The sequence below is a fragment of the Mesoplodon mirus genome (assembly GCF_964341445.2).
Source record: "Mesoplodon mirus genome assembly, chromosome: 6".
Lineage (NCBI taxonomy): Eukaryota > Metazoa > Chordata > Mammalia > Artiodactyla > Ziphiidae > Mesoplodon > Mesoplodon mirus.
Genome location: NC_138982.1, coordinates 54863160 through 54891027, shown reverse-complemented (window position 1 = coordinate 54891027; position 27868 = coordinate 54863160). Strand labels below are relative to the sequence as shown.

Sequence of the window (27868 nt, the reverse complement as noted above, 5' to 3'; positions counted from 1 at the left end):
AAAATATACTGCTCTTATTTTCACAGGTAAAAAGATGGCCTATCAGAAGGTCAATGCAGATCGAAGAGCTCCAGGACATTCACAGTACCTAGACAATGATGACCTCCAAGCCACTGCCCTTGACTTAGAGTGGGATATGGAAAAGGAACTGGAGGAGCCTGGTTTTGACCAGTTCCAGCTAGATAGTGCTGAGAATCAAAACCTGGAGAATTCAGAGACTGCGGACCTCAATCTTGATCCCATTCAACCAGCAACTTCACCCAAAGGAAGGTTTCAGCGACTTCAAGAAGAGTCTGACTATGTGACCCATTATACAAGATCTGCACCAAAGAGCAACCCCTGCAATTTTTGCTGCCTTTTAAAAATATTTTGCACAGCAATCATTTTATTTATTTCTGGAATTTTGATAGGCTATTACACACATAAAAATTGCTCTTCAAATGCTACATCTTCAGGAACACTTGATCTTCAGTTACATCAAGAGATTCTCAAGACAATCCAAGCAGAAGATATTAGGAAGTCTTTCAGGTAAGTATGCAAGAAATGGATGTTGGTGGGATGCATCTTCTGGGAAAAATGTCTTACAGGGAATATCATACTGTGATTTTTCTATCGTTTAAAGTTAGTCTTACAAGCTGAGAAACATAACTTACCAGCAAACCCTTCACAGAGGGGGTGCACATTTTCAGATTTACGATACTGTAATGCAAACTTATGGTGCTGCTTTAATAATTGATAATAAGAACTGTAACTACTGTGGAGGCTAAAAGACTCCAGCCAGTGTATTTTCTCCCTCTTGGGAAGGCCCAGGTAAGCCAAATTGGGATGCAAAGATTGCTGGATGTGTGTGTAATAAAAACTAGGGCATTAACCATAAGACTGAAATTTTTAATGACATAAGAATAAAATAAACTTGGTTTATGGACTGAAATAACTGACAGGAAGTAAGACAAGCACTGCTTGTATTTGATCTCCTGCATCACTGAGTTTCCCAGTTGAATATTTTTATTGAAATACATTGCATTCCATATATCAGGCAATTCTAAAAGGTCACCTCTCTCTTTAAGGTAAGTTTGCATATGACCTCTCTAGCCAGAATGTGTTGTTAATAAGTTAAATGATAAGAAAATATTTTTTATAGGGCCTTAATAATTCTGAATTCTTGGGAAAAGCTCCACTCATGTCATATAGCTATTGGGTAAATTAAATTTTGTTGCTTGATATATCATTAGCATATATGTTTAATTGTAAAGTGTTCCTTAGTTAACATATTTAGAGAAGTGAGGAACTGGAAGAGGAAGATTAGATATTAGCCTCCACATATGTCTTCCATACTGGCCAATAAAGAATAATCCTAGGTGAATTATGTTTGTTGATTGTAGGTAGATGAGAGAGAAGGATACCAGGTCACAAGAATATTCCTTCTGGGTTACACTGACTTATTACCATCAAGATGTTGGCACATGTGCATTTCTAGGGATCTTCTAGGGAGCATGCCCACTGAAGATGCATCATTTAATCTGTGTGCTGAAATATCACATGTATTGACGTTGGCAAATTATAATTCTCTTTCTGAATATCACATCTGAATGACTCATGGGAATTTGTTTTCTACACCCTTCTATGTCTGCTATTTACTGTTGCATAAGAGTCTCTGGATGTGTCATATGCAGATACTAACAATTTCCATGGTATTTCTCAATGTAAAATTACTTATAGTGAATTGAGTGAAAGATATAGCATTGTCTTATAATGAGTGATTGTATCAGTCAGGATCCAACCATAAAAGAAAACTCCCTAAATATTTAAAGCAGAGGCCATTTAAAGTAGGGAAATAATTCCATCAGTGATGAAAAACCGAGAGGCCAGTCAGGGGACACTGAGATAGCCAAGAGATGAACAACAAAATGGAGCCATTACTAAACCTACGCTAGAGAAAGGGAGTTGGGGTAACTTGATGGAAGCTGGAAATTTCTGCATACACAAATGCAGGGGTTGGGCTGACAGTGGGGATGTAACCTCAGCCAGGGGCACTACTGAAGACAGAGTAAGAAGTACCATGGCTTCTCCCTTCCTACTGCCCTCCTACCAGTTGTTCCGTTGGTCGTCTGAACCCAGCACGCAGGCTGCTGACTCAGAGCCTGGGAAAACTTATCCCAAAGTGTTCAGATCCCTGCAGCAGGGGAAAGGCAAGGGGTCTGTCCAAAAATTAGATCTTACCAGCACAGGGATGTTATTTAAAGAGAGAGAGAGACAGAGAGACAGAGAGAGGGAGAGAGGGAGAGAGGGAGAAAGGAAGAAAGAAAATGGAAGAATTCCATAAAACTCTGTCTACTCTAACTTCATGGTGGACATTCATTTCATTATGGAAGTGTCTTCTGGAAAAGGATCCATGGATTTAACTCATTTTTCCTGAGCAACTGTTTAGTTTTTAATGATGGACACAATGAATCTCATAACCTAGCCTGCTTCCCTCTTTACTTTGACTTTTAGTAAGTTCAGGGTCAAACATGTATTAAAATCATAAAGAACTTACAGGCATGCCTTCTGTATACTAACTAGCCTGCATATTTTCTCTCCTTATCTTCCTTTGGCTTTCTTTGCCTTATTTTTTTTTTCTAGCATTGTAGACATTTTTAAAAACTGACATGTTCTTTTTGTGAATAGGCAGCTGGTTCTAAAATGTTGAAACTGTATAATTAAGTAAACATATTCATCATTTCCCTCAGAATAGGAGTTGTATTACAATAAGGCTTATATTCTCTTAAATTCAAAAATCAACAAACTATATATTTAAAAAATATAACCACTGGCAATTTTACTTCTAAGTAATATTCAGTGGTTGGGCACAAATTCACAATTATGTCCTGTCAGATAGCCACAGGTTTTTCCTTGCTGAGATAATATGTCTTTTTCATCTAAAAATAATATTTTGGTACAAATATGTTTATTAACTTTCTTCGAATTACAACTTTTCATCCAAAGACAACCGTTCCCCTAGTAGTCGTGCTAACCACATGCCTTATTATGATTTCCTGTGTTTACTAAGTCATCTTGACATTGGCTCTGTACATCATGGGTTCCTCCTGTTTCTTTTCATCAATTTATGATCGGTTTTGGGCTCTCACTGATCTACTGTCTTGTTCATCAGTTGCTGTATTTCTTCTCTGTTTGTTCTCCATTCCTGCCCGTGCTGTAAGACTATGTCAGTTCTTGCCAAACATCCTAACAGTTATGCAATATAAAAGATACTCTTTTTATAATAGATTAGTTTTCAGACTCCATGAAGGAATGGACCAACTTGCTTTGCCCATCATTAGACTATTGTCCAGCAGACATTGAATAATTATTTTTCTAAGGGAGGAAATGAATGCATGAATAGGTGAGGAACAGATCTGTGTTTAATTCATCAATTTTATTATGTATTCTGAAAATCATTTTACTTACCATTTAGGTTTTTCATATTATGATTATTTTCAAAGTATTATAAATAAAATTCTGATTTATAACATAATTATAAAACACTAAATTATATAGCTATAGTTACTCAGAGGCTATGCTATGTTCTGATTTTAGATAAGTGACAAATCAAAACCAGATACTGTAAAAATGCTTAAGTATCACTATTGATGTCTCATTTTCAGCTGAGGCTTAAATACAATTGCTACTACTAGGACCAGTATGTAGAACTTCGGAGGAAAAAAGGAAAGGATTGTATAAAACCTTGAGATGATGATGCTGTTGTAGCCTAGGGGAGGTTAGAGAAGCTGAGAACTAGGAGAGTGGAAAAAGAGAATTTTGGGAGAAAGCTCCTAATGCTGTTGTAAACCCCAACCTTTTCTCAAGGAAGAAGCCTCAAGTCCAATGAAAAAGGGGTTTAATAGAACTACTTGGAAGAACTGGCTGTCTGCCTTTCTACCTAAGAAATCGAAATGACAAGTCACAGACTGGTTAGTTGTGGATAAAATTGCCAAAGAATAGGTGGTGGTTTGGGGTAGCCTATGGCAAAGTTTCCTTCTAGGGACTCTATCCAAGCAGGGAGAGAGGGAGAGGGGAAGAGGGAGAGAAATCACTATGGTCTAAATGTTTGTGTCCCCCCCCCCCGCCCCAGAATTCATATGTTGTTGAAATCCTAATGCCCAATGTAATGGTATTTGGAGGTGGGGCTGCTGGGAGAGAGATGCTCAGGTCATGAAGCTGGAGCCCTTGTGAATGGGCTGAGATTTTACACAAGAGACCTCACAGGGCTTCTAGTCCTTCTATCATGTGAGGACACAGAAGAGAAGGTATCCATTGTGAACCAGGGAGAGGGCCCTTATCAGCCACCACACCAAATCTGCCAGTGCCATGATCTTAGAATTCCCAGACTCGAGAGCTATGACATAATATTGATAAGCCAACCAGTCCGTGGTACTTTGCTATAGCAGCCCGAAAGGACTAACAGAAAGAGAGAGATTGTGGGGGAGGAGCAAGCAAGCTTCCTGCATGGCTGAAAAGAACTTACCAGAGACAGAGCTAGAGGTCTGGTCAGATGCCTGGAAGAAGGAAGAAGGAGGTAGAGGAGAGTGCATTACTCATGTTAAAGGAAGGTGAAAAATCCCCAGTCATGGAATGGGTGGGTAGGCCTCCAAAGAACTGATGAAGCTGGACAAGTGGAAAGTTCAGCTGACTACTCCTGCTACAGTCAGAGTACCATGCCACTTCTTGAGAGGTCCTGTCCAGTGAGAACCTTTTGCTCCTGCTTTAGCTATTCTCACTTGCTCTGTTGCAACCCTGGAGGTGTCAGAATCTCTGAGAAAGGAGGTGTAAAAACACAAAGAGAAGAAACTGACTATTCTCCTTTCCTTGGCTGTAAGTTTCCCAATCTAGAGATGGTCAAAAAGTGGAGAAAAGTTCAAAGTTCTGACTATTAAATAACACTGAACCTTTTAATTACTCACTGGAGGGACTCAGGTCACTTAACAGTGACCAGAATTACTGGGTTTTTAATCCAGAAACAGGAAAACAAACAAACTAACTAACTAACCCCAATTAATATAAATGGGAGAAAAAAAGTGCTTTATGATTGCATTCCCTGAATCATCCTTGCTCAGTGTAGAGATTACACATGTGCAATTTTTATGTGTAATGTTTTAGAAAAAAACACATTTGAATAATGTGTTGATTCAGAGAATCATTGATAGACATATTGACAGCATATTCCAGTTTATGGACCTAGTTATCCCATAATAAAGCCCACATAAGCCAGCTACTTGATATCATGTTGATCAAATAAAAGAAAATCATTTTCAACATTAGCACAGGAATATGAACACCGTGTGTGTGTGTATGTGTGTATTAATCAGTCTTTTAATAAGATTCTCCTTGTCACTTCTGCAAATACTTGTTGCTATTTGAAAAGCATTCACTCTTTACAGTGGTGGTTGATTTCTTTCATGTATCTTCATGTAAACAGATGAGGTATATTCAGATGTATATTGGATATATTCAGATGCGTGAGATTTAAAATAGGCCATTAAAAGTTGCATTCATGTATGCTTTTGGTGACTTGGAACAGTAACTAGATAATGCAAGTTTATTGTAAGTATCAAAACAGGACCCTGGGCTCACACAATAATCTGTGAATAGGAATTCATTTGACTGAGCCTTGTTGATAAGGAATTTGGATCCAGTCAACTCCAGGGACCCTAGTAGCCACAGTCCTCTAATTTTTACTAAAGGGTTGAACCACCAAAGTGATTTATCTCCCTTTCCATCTGTACTACTTTTTGTTTGCCTTATTCTTCTCCCAGTACCCACTGCTATGTTCTCCAGTACATTATTCCTCCATTCCTCTTCTAGCCTATGGGGCTAGAATGAAATGTGATTGTTTTCCCTTTGGGAGTCAGCAATGTTTGTGACTGTCAAGTGCTTATCTCTAGTCTAATCAGATTTGGCCAATTGGGATGCTGGTCATCTTGTATAAAACGTCTACTTAGGGCTGTTAGGAGAGCTCTTTAACTTAGAAGAAGCTTAAATGTGACTGGTACATGTTTTATTTCTACTATATAATAAAGTCACAGAGCCTTTATCATATATATTGTTGAATGAATGACCTATATGTGTGTGCATATGTATATGCACACATTGCTGAACAGAGCAAAGCATGGTTGAAAGCGTCAAAATTTAGTTACCTAATATAATATTATAATAATAAGTGAATAAACCAATGAGGTTAAGTATATTTTTGAATGCAGGAATGTTGCCTGTTAACAGCTGTAGATGCTGTGAAATGGTGAGAAGAAAAGGAGAAAATGTGGTATTCTAATTATGGTTAATATGATATCTTTTATTTATGGAAGGGGCATTATTTTTTCTTCTTATAAGTAAAATGTATACAGAAAGTTGGAAAAAAGTAAAGTAAAAACCACCCATAACCCTACCACCTTTTCCCCCATAATTTTATTCTTTCTTTCTATCTTTACCTAACAAGAAGAAAAATTGTATTGTACCATGTATATATTTTTTGATATCTGCTTTTGAATTTTTTTTCCACTTACAATATATTGAGAACCATTTTTTAAACAAGTAAATACAGAATTGAATCATTACATTAAAATGCTGCTGGTATTCCCTTATGTAGAAGACGTGAATTTATTGAGCCTGTTCTTTATAAATGTACATTCAGTTTGTCTCTACAAACATTTTCATACATAAGTCTGTGTGCTTATTTAATTATTCCCTTCTGATAAATTCCTGGAAGCAGATTCAGGGAGTTGAAATTTGTTTAGTTGTTTGCTTTGTGTTAGTTACCAAATTGCCTTGTAGGGCTGCCAGCCTTCTAGGTCCTCATTATTTTTTTGTTTTGATAGGCCAAAACTAGTGTTGACAAACTTTTATATCTTAATTGACTGTTCATATTTCTTTTTATGTGTATGAAACTTTTATAATTTAAAAACATGTTTACTGAATATTGTAGTAGAAAAATAGTCTATTACTTTATGTAATCTTTCTGGACTCTATTTAGTTGATGCATTTTATTTGTTAACAAATGAACAATAAAATAAAATCCCTAGATTTTTAAAAATATCTGCATTATTTGGATAGGGGCAATATTTTTCATCATTCTCTGGCTTGGTACAAGTAATTAACCATGAGTTAAGTTATACTGTGAAATGATCTTTACAAACATTAAGTAAAACACCACATTTTCTTAGTTGTTGATTAACTCTTCAAAAGTTTAGGAAATGTTATAAATTATCTTCAGTGATTTTTCTCTCCTCTGATCCCACAGGGCTATATTTTTTGCTGTTAAACTTTAAAAATGTAAGGCTTGATGATGGTGATACCATCAGCAACTGTTCTCTGGTTTCCAGCTGTACTTTCCAGCCATCTTTCTGCCCCTCCACTGTCTTGAATTATATTTTGGCTTCTGTCTTTTCTACTGTTTGTGTTTTTTTGTTCCTTTCCAATTTCAGTATTTAGAGGTATGAGAGCAGGAATGTTGGGAGATACGAAGAAGGCAATAAAGTAACTGGCATTTGAATTGGAGGAAAACATGTAAATTTATTTAAGAAGTGCACATAATTCAATTTATGCAAATGACAGCAGAATGAACTTAACAGTAATAGAGTGATGGTTCCTAAAGGAAGTAATTAGCTATTCTATCATTGATTTCTCCAGATAACAAATGCACATTGTCTTAAATTTAATCACAAAAGGAATACAAAGGATTAGATTTATTTAATTATCCATAGTATTTTATTGCTCTGGACTTGAAATAACACAACTGCTTCACTCAGTTTCTCAGTGTCATGTAGAGTGACATGAATTCTCTTAAATGTCTGGCTCAACTCAGATAAAAGCTTATGCCTTTCACAATTCTTAGGCATTTTTCTGGAACAAGAGCAGCACCCAACAATAAGATGAATGAGGATCATTGACAGAGGGTCTTTGAGTGCAATGGCCACCTTCTCAATCCAAGGCATTCTTTGAGGGTGGCTCAGGTGCTTCAGTGAAAGCCTGAGTTCTAACCACTGGACCCCAGGGAATTCCCATGATTCTCTTTTTTGATCTCCCACCAATTGAGTTCTCTCTTTCCTTGAAACTCGCAGTACTTCATTTTCTCTCTCTTTGTTGACATAAACTACCTTCTACCTTGCAGTGGAGAAAGAACTATGAATCTGGCCCTGTCCTTGAGTCATAGTATGTGGACACTCAGTAAATATTTATTGCGGGAGACAGTACACCCAAAATATAGACCTACTGTCATTTTTTTAAAAGAACATATACTTCTGGCTATTCATGTACATTACTGAAATTCAAAATTATATATACATATATATATATATATATATATATATATATATGTATCAGACCTTTGCCTTTTTAACATATTTTATATACATTCTCATAGCATGTGCTAAAAAGTTGATTTTGAAGGTAGAGGATTTTCTTTTCTCTAATGAAAACATGTGTATCTGCTGTATTCCAGGCACTCTGCCAGTCACTCAACAGGTTTTAATGATATTCTGTTTAATCTAGAGAGCATTTCCTTTCTATAAAGAAGAAATGAAAGTAAAAATTGCACAGAAAGGTACTTCTATGATCACAGGTTTGATGGAGGTGCAAAGTAGATCCCCTCACAGATCTTTTCATGCCCTGCCAGTGTCAGGAAAGGGTTGTCTCAGATAAGGTCCAGTTCAGCCTGAAGGCTTGCTTTATTGCTTCTCAGTGGTCAAGTAGAATCAAAGGGTTCTCCCCGCACCTTCTCCCTTTCCCCCCACCCTATCCCTCATCTCTTGCCCTCTCCCTGCTCCCTACACACACACACATTATTTTATCCTCGAGGTTATATACTACAATTAGGTTACTTACTTTCCTAATAAGCAAATTTTCTTTATCTTTTTCAACAAATCTCTCTTGTGAAACACAAGGAGTAAGTTAGATTGTTAAGGATCAAAATGCAGGAACTCTTAGTTTTCAAATTTGGTTTTGTCTTAATGGGAGGAATATATTTTACATAATGAAAGGACTCTTTTGCAGTGATGTTCAGTGAAATATTTTTGTTAGTTATATCAAGGTCATCTGCCCTTACTGGCTGCCTATCCTGAAACTGCTCAACCTTAAGGCTCATCACATTTTTCTTGTATCTTTCCTGCATTGACTGTAATAGTCGTTTTCAGCCATTCACTTCTTGATCTTATTCGTTCCAAAAAAGGAACAAGATCAGTCAGATGTAGTACAAGGGAATAAATAAACCATTTCCTTTGAGGATCAAGTATGTCACTTTCCTGTGGATTCACTTGCCTTCCCAACACTCTTGCGATAGAAAAGTTGGTAATGATCACATTCAGTAGAGTGAAGTATAGTTAAACATGGAAAGGTTGGGAACTGATTACATCTCTCTTTCATGTTCCTTTTTAATGTCAGTGAAATCAAGATTCAAAGAGCAGACATGGCCCTTTGAGATTTGCAATTTGAAAATCTCAATCCATGCTTTAGAACTTAAGCAAAGTATTTGACAATTGCAGCTAAAAGCATTAATCCCATAATCTCATCAGGCTAGTTTACAAGAGGAAAATTAAAATATATATGAAAAGAGATAATTTGATTTTGTAAACATTGCATAAAGTATTTTATTATAGTTACCTAAAAAAATTAAATGGATGTTTCTAGCTGATGGAAGAAAAAGTAGATTTGGCTGGTAATTCAGATATTTAAAAATGGATGATGAAAACTTCCTCTCCACTGCCCCCATCTTGGGAAACTATAACAAAATATAGGTGATATTATTTCCCAAATGTTAGATGCTTATATAAATACACTGTGATGCTTATTTTTATGTATCAACTTGGCTAGGCCACAGTGCACAGATGTTTGGTCAAACATTATTGTAGATATTTCTGTGAAGGTATTTTTTAAAAAATGAGATTAACATTTAAATCAGTAGACTTTGTGTAAAGCAGATTATCTTTAATAATGTGGATGGGTTTTATCCAATCAGTTGAAGGCCTTACTAAAAAAACACTGACCTCTCAGGAAGAAAAAGAAATTCTACCAGCATACTGAATGTCTTTGGACTTTAACTGTAACTCTTCCCTGAGTCTGCAGCCTACTGGTCTATCTTACAGATTTTGGACTTGCCAAGCTTCCACAGTTGCATAAGCTGACTGCTTAAAATAGATATCTTCCTCTCTATATATATACATCCTGTTCTCTTTCTCTGGAGAACCCTAGCTAATAATACATGTAGATTTAGGAAACTTAAATAAACCAATACAATTTGGCTGGGTTTTTTTTTTAACTCTAAAATAACATAGTCAATTTTTAGGGTTAAACTGAATAATATGGAAAATTGATATTGATTTTTTTTAAGCCAATGCTCATCATTACCCTTATTTCATTAATCTCAGATCTTATTTTTAATGCAAAATACACTTATAGGATAGAATTTGATATCACATTCAAAGTGTCTACAAACTATTTCAAATATTTTAAAAATGCTTAATCTTCTCAACTTAGTTTGGTGGCATCAAAATGTAATCAACTTCCCAAGCAAAAATGCTTTTTCCAAATTTTACAAGAGTCATTCTTATCTGGAAAAAAAATGGCATTGAAGTTCCCTTCCCTTTCATTATAACTGGAGCAAATGTATTAAATTTTATATGCCTGATTTGGGAAATCAGTTTCTGTCTTCAGTAACTGATTGTGTGTTATAGCTGGGCCCTTTACAAATGAAGTGCACTTCTATTGCTTAAAAATTGCTTTCCTGTGCAACATGATGTAGTAATGAATTAAATCCAAATGAGCCTTATATTCACAATGTCATAATATGTAACTCGTCCCCTGTGGAATTTTTTATTATCTCATACAAGGTAAGCTAATGTCTTCCTCTCATGACTCACTTCTCAGAAGGGTATGCAGGTTTCAGTATTAGAAATAAAAGAAGAAAACTACAATTTGAGATCAAATTACCTTTTTATAAACTCTTTAAATCAGAGAGGGCCTTATCATGTCCCAAAATATGCAAATCAAATTCTGATAGAACAAGGAACAAAAGAAGTTGTTCCAGTTCTGTGGAGTACATTTCTCTGTGATAGAAAAATGAAACTGAACATTTTGCTTTGTTTCTGAACTGAACAGAAATGTGTGCAGGTGGTTTTTACCTTCAATAAAAATAAAATAAGTGTGGGCGTTTTCTCACTATTTCTTCACTTGCTTTCATCATATTAACTCTATTCTGTAGGGAACAACTTGTAAAATCAGCTTGTGCCAATATTGTAGTTCAAGCTGCTACAGAGATTTAAAAGTTCTCATTTATTAGCCTGATAATTTTTGTAATTTGATGAAACACATCAGATATTCTCTTATTATAGCTGCCTTCGATGTGTCTGAGTGGCATATCGGAATTTAGCTGGGTATTTCAGAATATGTCTTGCTATTCATATGGGCAAAGAGCAAAGGGAGAAAAATGTTTATTTTAGCCCAGAGGGTGCAGCCAAGATAAATTGTATCAGATTTTCATAGGCTTTTACTTCTTGTGGCTTCCTATGGGTTTTTCTCTTGGCCTGACCCTTGAAGATATTTTTCTGCATCTTGCTCTTGTGAACCATAGCTGGATCTGAATCAGTTGCTGCTGGCATGCCACATGATAGAGATCTAAGCCTTCATTCTGCCATTCTTATTTAAAGTAGAAAACCTAAATTCCCATATGATCTGTTTCTCCTGGTTCAAATTTTTAAATTAAATTTCAATCAAAGACTTTAAATAATACACAAAAGTAAGCACATTATCTATTTATATAGAAAAGTACTAGGGAATTAGAGGCAAAATCAAAGCTATACACTGTTACAGGGAAAGGAGACACCTTAACTTTCTAATTTAAGGGTTTGTATTCTTAATCAAATTTATGTTCCATTAAAAAAATTAACACCTGCTGGCCTACCATCAAAGACTTATTCAGTGCCCTTTAACATCAGTGCATTTCCTTATGCATGTATTTATTTAATGACTATTTCTTGTGAGCCTGCTGTGTGCTGGGCTAGCGACAAAACAATGAACAAGACATACAAAGTACCTGCATTTGTGGTGTTTATGTTCCCACTGGCCAGAGGGAATCAATGGGAACATACTTGTTCTGTAAACTAAGCATAATGAAACAAAATGATAAAAGGAAGGGAGGGAGGGAGGGAGAGATTGACTAATTTGCAGAGGTCTCTACCGGTTAATTTTGGATGAAGTGGTCAAATTCAGTTTCAAATGGACACTTACTGTCGCTCCTCCCTGCTCGGTGGACTTTCACAGAACTCTTCTCCTGCAATTTATTTGCTTTTTGCCACTACTTTTGCAAATAAATGACAACAAAAAATACAAAACTAACCCACTTGTGAAGAGTGAGTTTAGTAGGAAGCAAGCAGGTGGGAGGAGATGGTGACCTCTGACCAACCTTGAATTTCTATTTATTTGTAATATCCAACATGGAATTTAACTGTTCCAAATAAGAAACACTGTGCTCCATTGCTGTCTCTCTTTAAAATTACTAAAGATAGGGTCACTTACTTAAAGTTCTGTTTTTCTTCCCCAAATAGCCTCATTTCTAAGGATTGCTTCATCACTGCCTGTTGTTTTTGTTTAGTTTTTTTCCCTGTAAATTCCACATTACATAATAAGTAAAATCTTTCTTATAGCTCAGTCTTATTCGGAAATAACCATTCTAAGGATGCTTTGTTAACCCTGGATTCTTCAGTTCTTAGTTCTTGTTTAATCAGTTGCAGTCTTTTGAAAGAGTTGCAGTTTGTTAATTATATGTGATTATGATCTGACCCAGTGGTACATATTAGCTTTTTAAGGCTGCAGGCAGTATCCATGAAGGAGTTGCTTTACAGATAAGAAAATTCACTTGAATATTTTTTGTTTAATTTTCTTAACATCTACATATATTGCAACTGAGTCCTTCAAATGGGTAGGGACAGGGTATTGACAGTTGTTCTACTCTAGCCTTTTTGGTGGAAAATGTTACCATTTTGGCAGGAAATGTCCAGAAGGAATTGGGACCAGAGGATTTAAGAAGTCTCCAGGTATGGGTTCTCAGAATTGGGAAAGTAGCAGCTTTGTGGTAGTCATGCAGGTAGAGAAGATAGTGATTACTGCTAGCGATTTTCAATCCAGAAATAAAAATATTTTCCTGTTCTGGGAATAGGGGCAAACTAAATGACAGACAGTACTGGTATTAAGCATTGCTACAATAGTCTGTAAGCAGGAAAAATAAATTTGGGTATTGGGGGAAATGTCACTTGGAAGATAATTTGCTGATTGGTTGGGGGAAAAAGCTGTGAAAATGACACAGGATGAAAAAAAATCAGAAAACTAGAGAACAATTTGAAGTGAGAGAAATGAGATGACAGTCACCAGCAGAACAAGTTAAGTTTTCTTTCTGCCAGGTGATTTAAGAGAGGGTTTCTAGCTTAGAAACCTGGCTTAGAAAATAACCCAGGAAGGAAAGGCTACCATGAGAATCTAGTCTAGGAAATTGTTAGAAGGGAAGAAAAGAGGCTACAGTAGAAGCTAATTGGAGAGTCAACAATAGGGCCGTGGAGAAACGGCAACTCAGCTGTTCAGATCTGAGAGGCCCTGCTCCCATATTCTGTGTGGGCTGTGTACAAGTCCTGGGAAGAAGGTGAAGATTTATCCAGGGAAAATTTATCCAGTCTGAGTCTTGGAAGTGAAGTAAACATCTGAAGAGGAACCTAGACAAAGCTGCAAAACTTAGCAGAAAACCAAACATACTTCTAGGTCTCACTTGACCTTGGAACGTTGCCCAGGACTTTCCAGGATCTATATCTAAACCACACACTCAATGTTGATAGAGGTCATGCAGTATTTTTCTGCAGATGAAACTAATATAACCCTGTCATAGGATTATTTATGCCTAGTGTTTCTGAAATCCTCCAGAGTGATGGGAAATAGGACTATGCACCTAGAGCTACTGTTGAAATTAAATACCAACTCAGATACTACAGTATCAACCTGTGATCCTTTGCAGTCAGGTAGTAATAGTCTATTTGGGAAAATAATAAAGACTTGGGTTTCCTTTGTTCCTGAGTTAGTTTATCTTGAAGCTATTGCTCATAACTCAGCTGTTGTCCACAGATAACTTAAGCACAGGTCACTTCTTGGAACATGTAGACTCGTGTTTCTCATGATTCAGTGCCGCCGACTTCTCCAGTCAGCCAGTTGGGAAAAGGTAAATTTAGGGTCATTCCACACATATCATTGTTCCCTGTAGTACATGTACTATATTTCTGTAATGTCCATATCACTGAAGACTTGAAGTCAAGGGAATTTATATCACAGCAATACAAACAAATCAGTCTGCGTGGGATTAAATCCCAGCTCTACTCTATCCAGCTGTATGATCTTGAGGAATTTCTTAAACTTGTGATAACACAGTTTCCCTCATTTAGAAAATGTAGGTAATAATCGTCCCACTTTCACATAAATGGATAGAAAAATAAAAAGTACTTAGGGCTTAGCATGTAAAAAACCCAATATTACCTATTTATCATTGTTGTTATTTTTGTTAGTAAGAGGTCTTCAGTTGTGTCCCAGTGATAATTTCTCATTGATCACCATCCTCCATAAGCTGGCTTCTTGGAATGTGGCCCAACCTATGTCTCTTCTCTACCTCTCTCCTCAACTTGATGTTCATATTAATTTTTTTCTCCTTCCAAGTCATGCCCATTAGAATCTCACCTTTCATATTCCAAATATTTTCCCAGAGTCATCTAATAATTTCAATATCAGCCCAAATAATACTTGTACAAAGTGCTTGATCATATTTGCAAAGAAAACTTTTATTCTACTTTATAAATAAATTATCTTAATTCTCAACACATACGGAGGAAAAAATCCAACATCCCTACTGAAAAACCACACTCCTCTATGATGACAGCAGTAGGCAGGTAAGCTGCAACAGCTCATTGTTTTTAAATCATACTGTAAAGGCTGGAGAAGTAAGTTAGGATAATTTCATGATGAGTTTTGAAGTAAAGTTGATAGTTAGAAGTTGGTTCTGATATAATGATAAATCATCAAAGAGTTCTGAGCATGAGAATACAAGACCAGAAGTGCCTTTTCAGAAGATCATTCCCTGAAGAATGGGTTAGAGACAGGGAGAGGCTGGAAACAGGAAAGGCTGTGCAGAGATGGTTGCAGATGTCACTTTCACAGTAGACACTTAATGTTTATCAGATGCATGATCAGTGAGTTATGTGTTGGTGGAACATCAGTGAAGAAGTGTACAAGTGCTAAAATGCTAAAATGAGAGGCATAATATACAAATTTGATTTTATACCTATGGCCAAATTTTGATACAAACTAAAATTCTCAGGTTTTGAGACTAAAGCATCTATATCACTTCTCCTTGCCAAGAATCTGTGAAAGATTTGAGATTTACTGAGCTACCAAGCTAACACATCAGTCTGTCATTGTCACATGGATACTTGCAGAAGACATGAGATCCCTGGGTCAAAGATGAAAGATTGTTTATTACAGCACAGCAAGCAGCCTAAGCATTATGCTTGCATGAGTTCATTGAGACCAACTTCCCACAGGGTGATGAAAAGAGGGCTAGTTGACACCTGAACATGCAGTGGTTGCATCGCAGAAGGGGAACCTTCGATTTAGGGATCCCAAATCTTTTATACTGGACAGTAAGCATGCCTTCAAGGGAGACACTATATTTATTTTTACAAAGCAGTAAACAGACCTAACTTTTTCTCTGGGGGCAACACTATCTTAATCTTCCAGGGCTGTTTGCTGTATACATGCCCTTGGAAAGATATTTCTGAACAAAGGCAGTCTGTGCCTCTGCTCATAAGATGTACCAAAATGTGAGAGTTTAAGGAAGAATCACGTTTCATCTTTGGCTCAGATTTGGCAGGCCTTAGTAAGTTACCTAGATGTGTTAAACATTTGCTTCATGCAATAGGTAGTAGGAGTGGAAATCTCAGAGGAATATAATGTAGTTTCTGATTTCAAGCAGCTTGAAGTCTTGGTGAAGGATAAAGAGAAAAATACGTCCCAATAGTAGAAGTCGACTGTCATAATTGTGGTAAAACAGACATAGACAAAGTGTCATCAGGAGAAAGAGCATTCTCATTAGAGGAATATTAAATCACATGGGTATGGCAGTAGTGCTTTTCAACAGTTGAATTTAGCTTCACAGCAAAAATAAACTCTGATAAATCAAATCAAACCTGAGAGAAAACCTGGGCAGTCTGGAGGGGATAGGGATAACAATAGATGGAAATAGGATTTTGACAGATTACCCTCTTTAGGCTATTGGCTTCGTGGTTTTATTGGCACAAAGTGAATCTAACTAATTTATCTTTCATTGTTCTCAATGGATATTTATTTTATAAATGTATACTAAACATGTAAGTGTTATACTCTCTTCTTAGAGTTACTTCAGGCCTTGAAAAACTAACTATGCTTTATGATACTCTGGTGAGGCATTACTAATCATGTGGCAATTAAACACAGGAAAGCAGAATGTTAGAACTAAGTAGACACTCTAGGATATGCTCTAAACCCCAAACCCTTCAGCTATGGTTGTAATGTCACAATAATGCGTTGGGATTTAGAAGTTCTTAGGATGAAAATGTATGCCTAAATTTTGAGAAGATCTTGATGTTATTCGTCATGTAGTGTTTGTTTGGTGAGGCAGAAGGCTTAGACTAATTATGATATAAAAGCAATGAGTAAATTTCTAAACAGATGTGTATTGGCCATAGTAATGCATTTCAGCTCATTCAAATCAGAAGAGAAAACTTTTCATAGTTGTGCCTTCTTTTTAACAATTAGTTTATAGGTTTAACCAATCTGTGTCCCTTCCCAAATTTTTATAGTGAACTAAAATGGATTTTTGAAGCTAAAACATCTATAAACTTGATTTTAAATGGAAAATAAAGTTGTTAAAATTTCATTGACTAAGTAATAAAATGACTTCTATTTCTGTCCATTTATTTAGAGTGTCATCATATCTATTGCATATTAGAATTATATTTGCAGAAGGAAATACCTATTTCTCTATTAGTTCTTGAAATGAACTCTGATTCCCATGTAGAGAGTTTAAGTTGTTAACAGGAGAGTTTGCCTGGTCACTGATAGCCTGAGCAAACCAACAAACAAAAGTTTGTTGAGTTAGTATTTGCATCCCATTTGTTGTGTGTGTGTGTGTGTGTGTGTGTGTGTTTCCAATCAAACCTTATTATAGATGTCACAAAAGTTAGGTATAGTTTCTTGACATATGGGTACCAAAATCTATTCAAGACACATGGTAATTAACATATAAACTTGGCTTTATTTTTGTTTAAATAAAACATTTTTGCAAGTTCTATGTAAAACTCTGAACATTTGCAAATAACAGAAAACATGCTTAATAATTTCATACCAAGTCTACAAGTATAGTTTTAGCATAAAAGTGAATATGTACTTTTAGGCAGCAAATAAAATAATTCTTCTATGTTTGATTTTTAAGATGATCCACTTAGAAAGTATTTGCTAGAAATATGTGTTGTGAGAATCTCAGGGTCTTTCAGTGAGGGAGCAATAATGGATATTACGCTTTGATAAAATACTTGCTTACTTTGCTTCTCCCAAATCAGATTTAAGAATTTCAACATTCTGAATAGCTCAAAATGTCCTCTCAAATTTTAACAGTGACTATGGAGAGATCACAGAACTGGAATTAATTGCCTCACTGTATTGTGTATCAATAGTGAGTTATGCTAGTGAGGCTTGGATCATCAAAAAAGTAAATACATAAAGCATAAAAAAATCATAAAATAAAATTAACCTTGGGAACAACAATGAATTAACACTTTGTAATCACCAGATGATGTGTTTTAATGACAACAGGCTGCCAGAAGTGGTAAATAGACCCTCAAGCTGTGAGTAGACTAGTCAGCATATGGTACAGTGGTGCCACGCACAAGAGAACCATGACTTACTCGGTTGTCTCTTTTATTCAATACTCTATAATGTCTAAATCAAAGTTTCTAATGCATTTTAAAAGATGCAAGTTATAAAAATCTGCAATAGGGTTCTGGATCAGTGAGCACTGTCAGGCTAGATTATAGTTGTGCACAGTCTCTTCTATAACAATATCATGATGAATGGAGAATGACACCAGCTGCCCATTTATCTCCTAAGATTACTGTCTTGATGATATTGATTCTTCCTGTGGATTCTTAGACTCAAGATTATAGCCCATGTACAGAGATATAATCAGTTTTGTAAATTATGCTTTTAATACAGTCTAATTTTTACTTCCCTGGGTAAGACATGCTGGTCAATAGCTATCAAGAAAATAAAGTATTGCATATTATAACACTTAAGGATATCCATAATTTAAAATATATTTATTTTGTATCAGTTGAATACTAAATCCAAATTCCTAAATTGTATTCACACATTTATATGGTGGACATTGTTAAGCATATGTTTACATCGCAGGAGATATCAGGGTATAGACAATTTTAAAATACATAAGCTGGGCTTCCTGGTTTCAGAAAGCCCAGAGACTACTAGGAGGTAGGAGGTGCGAACGTTTGGTGAAATGATATCTTTGAAATAAAGTGTGGTATAACAAAGAATTATGGAAATATCTGTGTAATAACTAATAACAAGATTTTAAAGAACAGGGATAGATTCACGAAGGGCATTGAGTTTTAAAGGAGTTTTCCAGGTAGAGAAAGGGACAAAGAGGGTTCAAGGTGTAAGATAGGAAGGTGCAGAATTATATGGAGTATTTGGAAATGGCCTTTAGTTCTATGTGGCTGAAGTGTAAGGTATGTGGAGGTAAGGTGATTTGAGAAAGAGGAGGAGAGATGGAATTCGAAAGGGGAGAAGAAGGGAGAGGAGGAGCAGAGAGAGAGACAGATACAGGTCACAGTCAGATTATAAAGAACGTTTTATGCCATCTTAAAATGTTTTGGTTTGTTTTGCTTTATTTCTAACATGACGCTTGAGGAGTCACTTTATGAGATATGTATTTAAAAACAAGAACAGGAAATAATATTGAGGATGCATTATATGAGGAAAATGTTCAGCGAGATTAAGAACATAGGAAGCTGTTGCAAGAATTAAATTGTTTGTTTGTTTGTTTGTTTGTTTTGCGGTACGCGGGCCTCTCACTGTTGTGGCCTCTCCTGTTGCGGAGCACAGGCTCCGGACACGCAGGCTCAGTGGCCATGGCTCACGGGCCCAGCCACTCCATGGCATGTGGGATCTTCCCGGACCGGGGCACGAACCCGTGTCCCCTGCATCGGCAGGCAGACTCTCAACCACTGCGCCACCAGGGAAGCCCAAGAATTACATTTATTGCTTGCTTTGCTGTTGAAGGTTGAATCAAAGCAAAGTTCATGGTAACTGAGGCACAGAATGGACTTCTCTGATATTTTAGAGGTAGCACCCAGAGGATTTGCTGCTTTAGCAGTTGACAAAGAAGTAGTTGACAATCCTTCCAGATTGTACTTTCCTGAATCTGAGGAAAAGATGATTTTAGGTCAGATAGTATTTGTTTTCTATCTTTTTCATGCAGTCACATAACAACCACTTCCTGGGAGCCTATTTTAAATAAAGCCCAATGCTATGGACTATAATGTAATTACAACCCTTATTCGATGCAATTTTTTCTGGCGTTAAAAACATAAAAATCCATCAAAATAAATCCTCTAAAAGGTATGGATTTCTAAACAGTGTTTGTAGAAGCATCTGGTCTTCTGTCTTTCACAATTTATTCATTTGGGACTCGTTTAAGCAGAGAGCTTAATCTTATATAAAAGGGCTGTGGGTTGTTCCACTAAGCTAGTGTTCATGTAGTTCTAACCAAAATGACAAGAGTGAAGGCCATTATAAAGTAATGCTTGAAATCGATCAGAGATAATGAAATTGCTTTGGCCCAAGTATTAATCAATTTTAATAATTGTGTGTTATAATGGTCTTGCAATAAAAAAGATGTTATTTTCAATTCAGTTCACTTAAGCTATGTCTACATGATTGTAACACAACTGGTTGAAAAGTGTAGCTGTTTTCAACACCTGTGCAATAATCTGTTTGATTGTTGATGCTTTTCTTTGCAAACTCCAAACAAAAACTAATTTAGCTAATTGGTTGATCAAACTCTTCACACCAACTCTTATTTTGCTCTCATATAGATATAACCTTAAAAAGTTAATCTTCAAAGAGCAAGGCTAGTCTGGGCTAATAAAAAATCAATCATCTAACAAAGGTGCCTTGATTCATAAGTCTTTCAGAAAGCTATAAATTAATTCACTAAAAGAATTATCGACAGAGGTGGGGACAGTCCTTGATTTTCTGATAGTCCCCTTTTTGGCTCAGCTCTTTGGGTGTTATCCAGCATTCTCAAATGGATATTAAGAATTAATTCTTTCTGGTTTAAGTTAATATGTTCTCTGATTCTGACTTAAGACTAGTAATAAGGTTGAACCTGTTCATATAGCACAAGGAAGAGAGATTTGCCTAAGACCGATCTTGAGGATCTAGCTAAATGCTCATACAAATATGCAGGTGTGTTAGTGAGGCCTGGTCATCACTCTGCTTATATATACTAATTGGTCTGAGGTTCTTTAAACCTTGCATTTGAACAAAGAATGGACATGTAGGCAACTTTCTGATGATACGTTCATGCTTATTTCACTGCTGTCCTTGGTTACCTCTTGGCCTACAAAGTAAGGGGTAGGAAGCTTCATAACCAGAGCTTTGGGCAAGCTGATGGATAGGGAGAAAAACAGGAACTTATCTTGGTGACCTCTTGCGGACAGGAAAGGAAGCACACTTTGATTAGTGGACTCCAGTCGTTACACCTGTACCTACAGAATGTCCCTCCTGATTCAGAAAGCTGAGGGGCACCCTATTCTATGGGACTATATGGAAATAGTTGTCCTGTGGGCAGGGTCCATGTGGTTCCAACATTCAAATAAAGTTCAAACCTACATTTCCATTATCATTACAATTTTGTTTATGGTTTGGAGCTGAAAGGCTTTTACTCTTTTATTTAGCAACTTGGGCACCCTTCCCTATGTTGGGCCTTGTACCACAGAGCTTTGAGGCAGGACTCAAGGCAGGCTTTTCTGAGCTTTCCCTCTGGCCTCAGTTTTGTTGGCCTCTTCCACTTAACTGGAATATACTCTTCTCCTTACTCTTTTTTAGAATAGAGGCCAGTATTTAGGAGAGACTCTCAGCCTGAAAGACAGGACAAGACCCTGCTACTTTTCACTCATTTCATTTTGTTGTCTATGATCCCTGTGTTTCTTTCCAATTATTTCTTTACTATCACAGTGGAGGAATATTGCAGTAGTTGAAAGGAAATAAGAATAAAAAAGAATAATGGAGGCCACAACAGTAAGAGGCCCACGTACCGCAAAAAAAAAAAAAAAGAATTATGTTGTCCTGAATTGGTAGTTGATTAAACTCAGCTTTGTATCGTTAGAGGAGTTAGGCAGTGAAAAGGTGGAACAAACACACCTCATGAATCAACTCTTACAAAGGATTTTTTTGTAATATGACCATCTATACTGATAGAAACTTGTGTTCATGATTGCCTCAGGACAGAAAGATGTGCCCATTCTGCACCCTAGTTGATTGCCACTTGGCCACTGCAATCAAAAGTGACAAAGATATGTGATGGGTTGATTTATGCAGTGGAAAAATTTGATTGTATGGATGAGATTCCTGGATTTCACTTGGCTGTGAACCAAGCATTGCTTTCTTCGCTTAGGGCTTATTTTCTTTTACATGCTCCTGAAAGGTGTGGTAAGACATCAAAGTATTAAGTAGATTCTTCTAAATGCTTTTGAATAGGTATGGTAAGACCATCAAGTTTTATATCCCAGTAAAGGCTGGCTAGAGGGCTTCAAGAAGAAAGCTAGCTGGCATCTCATTAGACCAAAAAAAAAAAAAAATCTTTGAGCAGCACTACCTGAGAACAGTTAGAAATTGTAATCTAGTAATAACTTAGGTTATAAATTGGGAGTCTCCTATTCAGTTTGGCTTGCTTCCCTCTGGGGTCTGGGTTTGGCACAGAGCAGCTTTCTCTTTATTATCTCCTCCCCCATGACATTGCCCCCCACATACCACGCACACTTTTTGCAACCTCCAGGTAGAGAAAAATGTCTATGGACATATTTTAAAATTATTTTTTCAGTGTTTAAAATAGGAAAGACAAAAATCATTTGGAAAAGCCCTTAAACTAAGAGAAGGATCCAGAATATGGAAATACTTGTTGATTATAAGATGCTCAGACTTTTGAACTGTGCCAGTGACTAATGCAGTCCAGGACTTGTGTTCAAGCTTATGGATGGTGGTACTAATAGATATTAGGGCAATGGTGCCAAGTCATGATTTCTGTCATGAAACCTTTTTAGATGCTCCGTGCTTGACACAGTGCCTCCCGACACTAGTGTTTGGGTGATCTGCCCAGTTAATGATGTGTTCTTGACAATGATCTTGATAATATCGTTGTTCCTTGTTGCTGATAGAAAAATGCCCAAATTCCTGAGCACAGCTTCACAGCATGACCTGCTCCTTTTTCTATTTCTGACTTTCTCTCTCTACCGTGGCTTTCAGCTGGGCTACCAGCCATTGTCCAGACGCCCCCTCCTTGTTACTGTCCCTGTGTCCTTGGCTCAAGCTGCTGCCTCTGCTTCAAGCGCCCTTGTATCTTTCAAGGGTCTGCTCAAGCATTTCCTCCCCTGAGTACTTTCCAACCCTTACCAGTTTTCTGTCAAATGGCACTGAACATATTGAATTCTGTGCTCTGACAGTATAGTAGTATTGAGCACTTTAACATTCTTCATTATTGGTTTTGTTTTCTTCTATCAGATTGTGTTTCTTAAGAGTAAGAGCTATGTAGTATACATTTTTTGTTTGTTTGCTTGCTTTTTGTCTAACATTGTGATCTTTTTTGTCATAAGACATTTTTTCCTCTGAAGGAAAGTAAGAAGAACCTGAGACTAACCTCCTAAGGTACTCTCTAATTCAGATCGTAGGTGTCTGTACTGTTCTTGCCCATCTCTTGCTTTAGTGTGTTGATGTCTGTGTGTTTAAGTGGACAGTCCAACTTGGTTCCACTCAATTAAAATACATATTGGACTTCCTTCTCTGTGCAGGGGTCTCCGCCACATTCAATAAACGTACAGAAATGATTAGGGCATAGTTAAATCTTACAGTCTATATATTCTGTTTTTAGCTTTAAGGAACAGAAAATTCAGTTAACAGTGGCTCAAGCAAACCAAAAAAGATACTTGGAACTAGATGGTGGCTGGTGTTGGTGCAGCTACTCAGTGGTGACATCAGAGGCCTAAGCACATCGTAACATTCTGTTTGCCAACCTCAACACCTTGGCTTTCTTCACCCTCAAGCTTTTCCCTCGTGGTCACAGGAAAGTCACTGCATATCTAGGCATATATGAAGGAAAAAGGAGGAAAGGCAGCACTAACCACACCAATCACTTTGACCAGGGAGAGGAATGTTTTCCCAGGGTCCCTCAGCAAGTCTTCACACTGGCCAGATTTCTGGCACATGGCTTTCCCTAGCTGCAAGAGAGGCTTTTCCAGCCTTTTTAGGGAAAGGAGCAAGAAAGAAAATAGGGGTAAAGGGTGAGATGTTCGTTAACCAAGAGTGTGGGCCACATATTAGCAGGATGTTAAGACAGGTGTTTAAATGATTATCCTACATAGTAGAATAAGAATGTGGGTCATATGACACATCCCAACAGGATAATATGGATGTTCTAAGTATGATGAGATTATAACTGATTAAGGAGAGGGTTGTGTCCAGGATAAACTTTATGAAATGTGTTGTCTGATACAGAACTTAAAGGTGGAAACAATTTCCACAGGAATAAAGTATAACAGGCAATATATTGAAGTAAAGGGAGGAGCAGTAAAACTGTATTTAGAAACCAGTCAGTGTGGAGATCAATCTTCAGCTTGCAGAAGTGGGTTTAGTGGGTGAATGAGATAATGGGAAGAAGTAGATTGTATAGGGCAGTGCTGTCCAATATAGCTCTCTGTGGTGAGGGAAATGTCCTGTGTGTGCTGTTCAGTGGGCTATCCACTAGACACACGTGGCTCTTGCACATTGAAATATACTATTGTGACCAAAGAACTTAATTTTAAATATCTTCAGTTTCACTTTAGCCACATGGGGCTGGTGGTTACCATACTCAACCTTACAGGTTAGAGCATTGTGGGCTATTGTAAGTTGAATTTGATTTTTTCCTCTGAGAAAGTTGGAGAAACCATTGGAGGGTATTGAGTAAAGGAGTGACGTAATTCAAACTATGTTTTGACAGGACCACTCTACTACTTTGTTAAAAATAGTGCAAAGTAGGGGATGGAGGCTATTGCTCTAATCCAGGTGGTGGGTGGTAGTGGCTTGTACTAGTTAGTATAGCATAAGTGCTAGTGGTTTGAAGAGGCTGGATTCTGTGTATATTTTGAAAGTCAAATCAACAGAATTCCCTGATGGATTAGATGTGGGATGTGAGAGACAAGATGGAATAGAGAATAACTGTATATTTGTTAGCCTAATTAGCTAGAAGAATGGAAAATTTCTTAACTGGATTGAGGACGCCCAAAGGAGGCACAGACGTTGTAGAAGAGCAGAAGCTTGGATCTGGAGACTGGCGAGTTTGAGATGCCTACTAGACATCCGAGAACATATGGTGAATGTATAATTTAGCAAGGTCTAGTTTAGAGGTAAAATTTTTAGAGTTGTTCACATGTTAGTGGTATTTAAAATCATGAGACTCGCTGAGGACACTAAAAGCGTGAGTGTAGCTTGAGAGACATGATGTGTGTGGACTGAATCTTGAGGCATTCCATCCAGCAGCATTGGCTGAGGCACAACGCACCCCTACCAAAGAGACTCAGAGGGAAATGCTAGTGATGTAGGAGGAAAACCAAGATAGTCAAGAAGGGTGAAATGTTCAAGTCTGTCAAAATGTCTTTGCTATGCATAAGGGAATGAGGTCTGTGACTGAGCATTGGATTTAGCAATGTGGGGTGTGTGTGTATCGGGTATGAGAGTTATTGGTGATGGCAACAAGCATAATTTCTGGGAAATAAGGGTGACAAAAGCCTGATCAGAGTAGATTAAAGAGAGACTAGAAAAGAAGAGTTGGAGATAGGATAGATTTAAAAAAAAAGGTGATTGATTTAGGGAAAAAACAATACGCTCTAATAAATTCTGATTGTGCAGAATATAGGCTTAATTTGATAGAGGTAAAGGAAGAAAAGTACACTTTAAAGCAGACATAATTCTTTTTATTGGTTCTTGTATCGACTGAGCTGTCTGACTCACTGCACACAGTATTGGCAGTTTCACTGATTTAGAACTGTCTTATTAAGTTTATCAGCCTATCAAACTGGCATTTCAAAAGTAACTGGATAATTCCATTTTTTAAATTCAGTCTTAATTCAAAGACATGAGAAAGGAAAATATTTTCATTTCAAATGAAGATTTTTAGCTTATTTTCTGAGAAAAAAATAAATAATTATATATCATAATGGGGAGCTTTATTGCAATTAAATGAAAACTACTTTTCTCTCAGCTGTTAAGCAGAGCACTTCATCAAAGAAAATGTATTTAATGTGTAAATTTATGAAGTTTCCTAAATTTTAGAGATGAAAACATGAATGTTTGCAACTGAAATCTCATAGATAGTCTAGACTTATCAAAACTCAAAGAGATTAAATAATTTTCCCAAGGACATTTAACTTGTTTAGGGAACACATTTTTTTTTTTTTCTTACTGAGCATCTTGAAAATTGAATGTGAGTTGTTGGTCTTGTTGCAATATCATGGCTCAATGCTGTGAACATCTAAGGAAGAAAAGTCTTCACTTAACATGTGTCTTAGGAAAGAACAAAGAGTATACTTAATTGAGACTGCTGAAAGAAGCCTGAGGAAGCCTAGGGCCAAGCTTGGAGCTTGGCCTTTCTTGAAGGAAATCTCCAGAAATGTTGGTCTGTTGACCACTGCTAGGGGACACTGTCTTACCCACATTGTATTCATAGATATGTTCACAAATGAACACATTGCTGGACATCATAGTATGTCATCCAGGAAAGGTAAATATGATAAATAAATTTTCTTCCACTTCATCACCCTCCACCCAAACAAAAAATCACTTTGGTTGTGGTCATAGATTGCATCCCAGGCAATCTAAGTGGTATCTCAAATGAGTGAGATATCCTTTTCCTGTAAAGTATAAATCGGTAATTTCCAAATATTCCTGAAGTTTACATAGTAAATTCATGAATAATAGAAAGATTTGCTTTCAGGACTAACATGGGACACCTTTGGACATTATCAGCTATGTTTGTTTGGTCCATAGGAGAACTCCTGCAGATGTGCCAAAGATAGGCCTGTTTCTATTATGTTGTTGACCACAGTATTAATTGAATGTGCAGGCGAAGGAATCTTTTTTGAATTTCTTTTAGGTGGACTGTATTCTTTTTTTAAAAAATATTTATTTATGTATTTGGCTGCGTCGGGTCTTAGTTGCGGCACATCGGCTCTTCACTGAGGCATGCGGGATCTTTTGTTGTGGCTCACAGGCTCTGTGTTGTGGCACAAGAGCTTCCCTCTAATTGTAGTGCACAGGCTCCAGAGCACAGAGGTTCAGTAGTTGCGGCATGTGGGCTTTCTAATTGTGGCACGCAGGGGCATGTGGACTTAGTTGCCCCACGGCACGTGGGATCTTAGTTCCCAGACCAGGGATTGAACCCGCATCCCCTGCATTGGAAGGCAGATTCTTAACCACTGGACCACCAGGAAAGTCCCTGGACTGTATTCTTTTTTTTTTTTTTTTTTTTTTGCGGTAGGCGGGCCTCTCACTGCTGTGGCCTCTCCCCCTGCGGAGCACAGGCTCCGGACGCGCAGGCCCAGCGGCCATGGCTCACGGGCCCAGCCGCTCCGCGGCATGTGGGATCCTCCCAGACCGGGGCACGAACCCGTGTCCCCTGCATCGGCAGGCGGACTCTCAACCACTGCGCCACCAGGGAAGCCCTGGACTGTATTCTTAATTGGACTTTTTAGTGACTCTTATCTGGAAATAATATTAAATACTGTTTACATTGTTACATTTATGCCAATTACACTCACTTAAGTTCAGTAATTTGAGTTATCATGTAAAACTTTTTATACTATGTTTACACTATAAAATAAATATTATGAAAGATATGCAATATAAAAAGATGGAAATAAAAAGAAAACATTAATAATAAAAGTTGTATAATTATGGGTCATCAATTTAATTTTTTATACTTTTATGTGTTTTTTTATGCAGTAAGTTTATAATCATAAAATATATGAATAGAAATAAATTTTGTGTGGGTGCATGTATCTATGACTGTAATCATCCCTCTGATAGGTAATATAGAAGGTTGTCAGGATTACTCTACTGAATGATAACCTTACATTTTTATTAGAGAACAAAACATCAACACGGGTATATTTTGGAAAATAATTTAGAAAATTAATATATTAACTATATTATATTCAAGATATTTCAATTGGAAAGGAAGTGCTTGCTAGTAAAATTAATTACAGTCATCTTTTAGAAGGAAAAATATAGGGTTAACTTAAATGTTTCCAAATTCTTAGATATATTAATAGTACAGCTGTCTAATTTTTCAACCTTTAGAATGAATAAAATAATGGTCAATAGTAAAAGACTGGCTAATTTAAAGAATCATAGGATCATTTAATTAGTATCATTTCCCCAATTTATGCTCCCCCACCCACCTTTTGTGTTGATAGTAGGCAGTTCTAAAGCCTGCCGATATTTTATCTGT

The 27868-nt window shown here is 36.9% G+C and overlaps 1 protein-coding gene across 8 annotated transcripts in view; it reads left to right on the top strand.

The window, feature by feature from the left end:
* Positions 1-27868, top strand: part of NAALADL2 (N-acetylated alpha-linked acidic dipeptidase like 2) — a 1538215-nt gene that overhangs the window by 735410 nt on the left and 774937 nt on the right. For all 8 annotated transcript variants that reach the window (XM_082624729.1, XM_082624727.1, XM_082624728.1 and 5 more), the window contains one exon: positions 27-528. In XM_082624729.1, the coding sequence (XP_082480855.1) occupies positions 35-528 (494 nt within the window). In that variant the 5' untranslated portion in view covers positions 27-34. The remainder of the gene's footprint in view (positions 1-26; positions 529-27868) is intronic.